Source organism: Trifolium pratense, linkage group LG7 (assembly GCF_020283565.1).
Source record: "Trifolium pratense cultivar HEN17-A07 linkage group LG7, ARS_RC_1.1, whole genome shotgun sequence".
Taxonomy (NCBI): Eukaryota; Viridiplantae; Streptophyta; class Magnoliopsida; order Fabales; family Fabaceae; genus Trifolium; species Trifolium pratense.
In genome coordinates this window covers 30,207,771-30,213,009 of record NC_060065.1, presented here as the reverse complement: position 1 = coordinate 30,213,009, position 5,239 = coordinate 30,207,771, and the positions used below count along the sequence as shown (strand labels likewise).

General features: G+C 29.4%; 1 protein-coding gene across 1 annotated transcript; it reads right to left on the bottom strand.

Moving 5' to 3' along the window:
• Positions 1-269: 269 nt before the first annotated feature.
• Positions 270-4,904, bottom strand: LOC123899744 (probable WRKY transcription factor 35). Its single transcript, XM_045950955.1, has 3 exons — positions 3,823-4,904; positions 2,636-2,776; positions 270-1,786 (listed from the first exon to the last, which is right to left on the bottom strand). Exons 1-3 carry the CDS (start codon positions 4,632-4,634, stop codon positions 1,207-1,209), a joined length of 1,533 nt encoding a protein of 510 aa, XP_045806911.1. The 5' UTR covers positions 4,635-4,904; the 3' UTR covers positions 270-1,206.
• Positions 4,905-5,239: the final 335 nt, after the last annotated feature.

The following is a 5,239-nucleotide window of genomic DNA, read 5'->3' as shown; positions in this document are numbered from 1 at the left end:
CTGCCCATACCATATACTACTAACAATTCTATAATCATTTTCTCTGTGATAAAAATAAAACATAAACACTAAAATAAATAAAATAACTAAGAAATAGTATATATAGACAAAAATATAATTTCATTCTAAAATTCAAATCAATGAACACAAACAAGTCGGTGGATAATAATAAAAAAACACAAAGCCAAGGAACCAAAGCATGCATTTCACCTCTCATGTCACACATCTCAAGATTAGAGGTGACTGATATGAAAAGTCAAGCTTTATATATATATTATAAATAAATTAAAATATATATAAATTTATTTTTGTCTTCTTCCATAAATTTCATATCTCATCAAACAAATCTTGGAATCCAAATTTTTCTCTTTTTCACTCATACACTTTGGAATTAGAATAATGATAATTAACCCTCACATGCACCAAAATAAATAATTTTAATTTTTTCCACTTGAAAAAGATGAAAGGGCTAGTCTTATCTTTTTTATCATCAATCTACTCACAATACTGAGCTTTCAAGTCTTCTGCTGAAATATAGTAAAATGTACTTGTTTCAACTATTGCTACCTTCTGTTCCTCAGCTTTCTGTCCCATCCACCAATATTCCAAAAGGAATGTGGGACTCAGTTTGGTTTGCTTCCAATCAACCAACCATAGCACTCTTTCTCTTTTACACTCTTCTTGTAAATAAATACCAAGAGAAAATAAAGTAGGTTTTCTATTGTCTGCAATTATCTCACGCATTCATGCGGTCAATAAATCGTCACTCGAACAAATTCAAGAATTTATGTAAATTGGTTGTTTTGTATTGAAAGCAAACAATATGAAATTCAAAAAATATAACTATCAGAGAAAGTTGAAATAACGACATAAATGAGATATAAAAAAATATATATGATTGGTCACTAAATTTTGAAATCTCTAACACTTAGCGACAAAATGAGAGACATATTTCACATTTTTCTGTCTGTAAATTTTTGTCGCTATTTCAACTTTTTCTGTGGTAATAAGTAAAAAAAAAAAAAAAGGAAATTTCTTAAATCTTCCCTCACATGACACACTTCAAATGAGACGATAAGAAAGAGCCAAATATGACTTTGAATAGTATTGCACTTGCACCACCACCAAATAATACTAAGCAAGATTGAAAATTAGGTCTTTTTTGTAAGGTGCATGGCTTTAAATTCTAGGTCTTGTAACCTTCTCTTATTTGTTGGTATTGTTGTTGTCCACTGACCAGTCAAAGAGGTGAAATGGATCTAAACCCTTGGATTGATCTCTTTGATGAACATCATTAGTACTTGAATTACCACTAAAACCTTGATTAAACAATAGGTTTAATGGATCAGCTTCAATTTCACCTAACTCAGCAAAAAAATCTTCATGACTTTGATTATTTTCAATCATAGAAGATTTATAAGAAAGTCCATCATTAAATTCTCCTTCAACTTCATCCATCTCAATCTGTAGCTTCTCTATATCTTCCATATTCTCTTCCTTCACATTGTTAACAATTGGAGAATCATTTTCATCACTGTTATTGTTCTCTTGATTTTCTTCTTTTGGTTTTGATGTGTCATTTTGAGTCAAAGAAGCTTCTGAATTTTTCATATTGGTTTTGGATGGTTGAGATCTTGTTGAACCTGCTAAAGCATTTCTTTGTGTTGGCCATGGATGATTGTGTTCTGAAGTGTAAGTGATAACTAACATGTTTGGATCTGTTCTGCTTCTCTCAACTTGTTTCCTTGCAGAACATCCCTTTGAACTGCTGCATCTATAGTAACCCCTAATAGTACACCAAAAAATTGATTAAGTAACATTAATATGTTATATCTTCGGTATATATTAATTATTCAATGTATTTAAAAAGTAAATTTTCTCTTATCATAAAGACCAAAAAGAGCAATATACAAATGAGAAATTCTGTAATACAATCATACACCATCAAACATATAACTTAAGCAATCCGTAACACAATATAAGCAAATAATTTTACTAGCAGGGAAAAACATAAAGGAGGTTTTCTATTGTCCGCAATCAACTCGCGCATTCATGTAGTCAATTAATCTAGACACTTGAATTTTTTTCGACACTCGAACGAATTCAAGGATTTATGTAAATTGGTTGTTCGAATGTATTTTGGATTGAAAGCAAAAAAAAAAATTGACCGACTGCATATACTTCTTTACTAATATTTTGTTACATATGAAATACATCAAGAACATTATACCAAAACAAAATTGCTTAATGCAATAAATTCTTATAATAAAATATAAAACAACAAATCAAAATGACAAGACTAAATCTCAGTGAATTGTGACAGCAAGATTACTCTGACACTTACAATACCATGTTGCGTAAAATAATAGCAACTAGAGAGAGAGCTTTCTTAATTGCAAAAGCTAAGTAGCTAGTCTAGTTGTTTTTAAAATAACAATGTGTGACAAGTAACAATATACAATGGTCAAGCTAGAAATATGGAAGGAACACAATAGTACATTACAAGGAAATGATTTTAGGTAAAGTCAAGTCAACATGATGATGAATTAATAATATATTAAGCTTTGCATCAATGTATTTATTTAATTGATAAATTATGTACTTGTTGTTAATCAGAAACTACTAACTAACTTACCTTGGATAAGGTGAACCTTTAATGGGTTTCTGACCATATTTTCTCCAAGCCCACAAGTCTGAAGGAACTACTTCTCCAGTTTGTCTACTATTTGCAGCTGCTGGTGCAGGAATACAAACAACCTTTTTTGCCTGATTCTTCCTGTTCAATAATCATTACACAAAAATAATATTTTTTTTATTTTTTTTCATAATCTGCTAATATATAGATAAACTCTAATATAAGCACAAGAAATGCCTATAAAATCATTTCAATAATAAAAAACACACTCTTATTGTGATTAATTAATCAAACACATTTTAGTATACTCCATCCGTCCTAAAATATAATAAAAATAAGTCAACAAAAATTATTGTATGATCTGGTCTAAAATTTACACCAAATACATATCTTATGCCGATCATTTTTTGCTTATTTATTTTGGAATGGAGGGAGTAATTAATATAAATAACAAGAATATGATCATATGTATATAAAGAGAAATAAAAACTAAGAAAAAACTATTATATTAGACTATAGGTGTTTAATTTGGTTAATTTCAATTAAAATTGCACGTATGTTTATTATTTTGTATGATGATCAAATTCAAAAGAATAGGAAACTTCAGGTGATTATAGAAGAGTAGTTTAAGATAAGTAAGTTGCTTGAAAGGTCATTTTTACAATTATTTGTGACAAGAAGCTAACTCAACTTTTCAGGTGAATTTAATTTAAAGCTTATGAAAAGCATCAAAAGAAATTAAACCACATGTTATATAGTCTTCTTGATATTATCATGATTGAAACTTAATATATATTTTCATTCTCAGTCCAAAATTCATTAATGTTGACACGTGTATATAGTCAAAGCAAGAGATGATATTTTGTAAATTAGCACTAGAAAAGGAAAAATAATAAAAGTACCTAATTCATGCCAAACCCTACTTTCTCTCTACAGTATTTGTTCCAAAAATTCACCAAAAAATTTCAACTTCAAAATTAAAACAAAATAGTACTAATAGTATTTGAATTATGATACCATACTATACCATACCATCATGAAATTAATGATAGTAACATGCACAAACATAAATTAATTTGATTCTTTTCTATCCCATGACATTAATTATTATATATAATTTATAAATATAACATATATTATATAAAATTAATCATATAAATATAATTAATAATGATGTCTCATCTTACCTTCTTTTAAGACCAGATGAATTTCTTGAAGATGAGATCTGAACTCCTGTGTTATCTAGAAGAGAATCCTTTGAGATATTAGCATTAATATTGATATTGGTTGAAACAACTTGTTTAATTTGTCTTGGAGAAGGTGCCATAGTTGAAGAAGATTCATAATTACTTGGTAACTTTGGATTAGGAGAGATCTGAATCATGTTTGAGAATATATTCTTACATGGTCTTGAATTTGATCTAATCTCATGATTATGATTATGATCAAGTGCAAAAATAGAATTACTCACATCAGAAACATTAATTATTGAAGTTGAAGCCGGCGATGCAGTAGTAGTAGTAGCCGCAGTAGTAGTAGTAGTATTTGTTGTGATGTTGAAGTAAGAAGATGATGGTATATGATCAAGTTCTTGTAGAAATGGATCTCTTAAAGTTGAGAATAATGGATCACCAAACATGTTATTCATGTTGGTTCCTTCGAGAACCGAATTAATAAAACTCATATTTTGTTGTTGCTGTTGCTGGTGCTGGTGCTGGTGATGATGCTGACGATGAAGATGATCAGAAGAAGAGAATAATTGATGATTATGATTATGATGATGCCATTGATTATCATGAAGATGTTGTAAAACATATTCAGATGATGATGAAGAAGTTCCTGTTGTACTATATGCTCCGGCAGTAGTAGTGGCTGTAGCAGTAGTAGTACCGGGAGCTCTGATTATGTCAGTTAAATCACCTTGATAATTGTCCATAGTTTTTGATGATGATGATGTTGATGATGATATTGTTGATGAGACAAAGATGCTACTACACATGCTTAGTGAAAAAACAAGACATGCATGGTTGAATTGAGAAGAGAAGAAAGAACAAAAAGAGTGGTATTAATATATATGATGTGTGTGAGATTTTTTGGGGATTAAGAAGGAAGTAAAAGGAAATAATTGAGGGAACAGGTTTATGGGAGGTTGGAAACTGAAACTGATTGTTCTCTTTTTCTCTTTGTGTTGTTAATAACAAACAAACAAAAGAAGGAAAGAAAGATGAGTTTATAGAAAGAGAAAGAGAGACGCTGACTTTTTACAGCTCTTTTCCATACGCAACATCAGAGATACAGAGAGAGAGAGTTGTTTTTTTTAATTAAGATAAATTAGTAGGACTAATTAAATAAACACAACTGCAGAGTTGGGAAATTTGTCTATAGTATATATTATGAGTTTAATTATTATGCACCGTCGGTGTAAATTTTTTTTACACATACATTCAATGACGCATTGCCACATCATTTAATAAATGTGACACATCATGTGTTTTTAATTATCATACATGATGTGTCTGTATATTATTGGACGCGTGTGCAAAATAACTTTACACTGACGGTGCATATAAATTAAATTCATATATTATTATCAATTTTATAAAT

Bases quoted from the DNA above. Each gene is read 5' to 3' on its own strand.
- LOC123899744 (XM_045950955.1), bottom strand. From the start codon at position 4,634: ATGTGTAGTAGCATCTTTGTCTCATCAACAATATCATCATCAACATCA. The intron at 2,777-3,822 runs GTAAGATGAGAC...ATTATTGAACAG, and splicing joins TCATCTGGTCTTAAAAGAAG to GAAGAATCAGGCAAAAAAGG. The intron at 1,787-2,635 runs GTAAGTTAGTTA...GTGTACTATTAG, and splicing joins AAAGGTTCACCTTATCCAAG to GGGTTACTATAGATGCAGCA.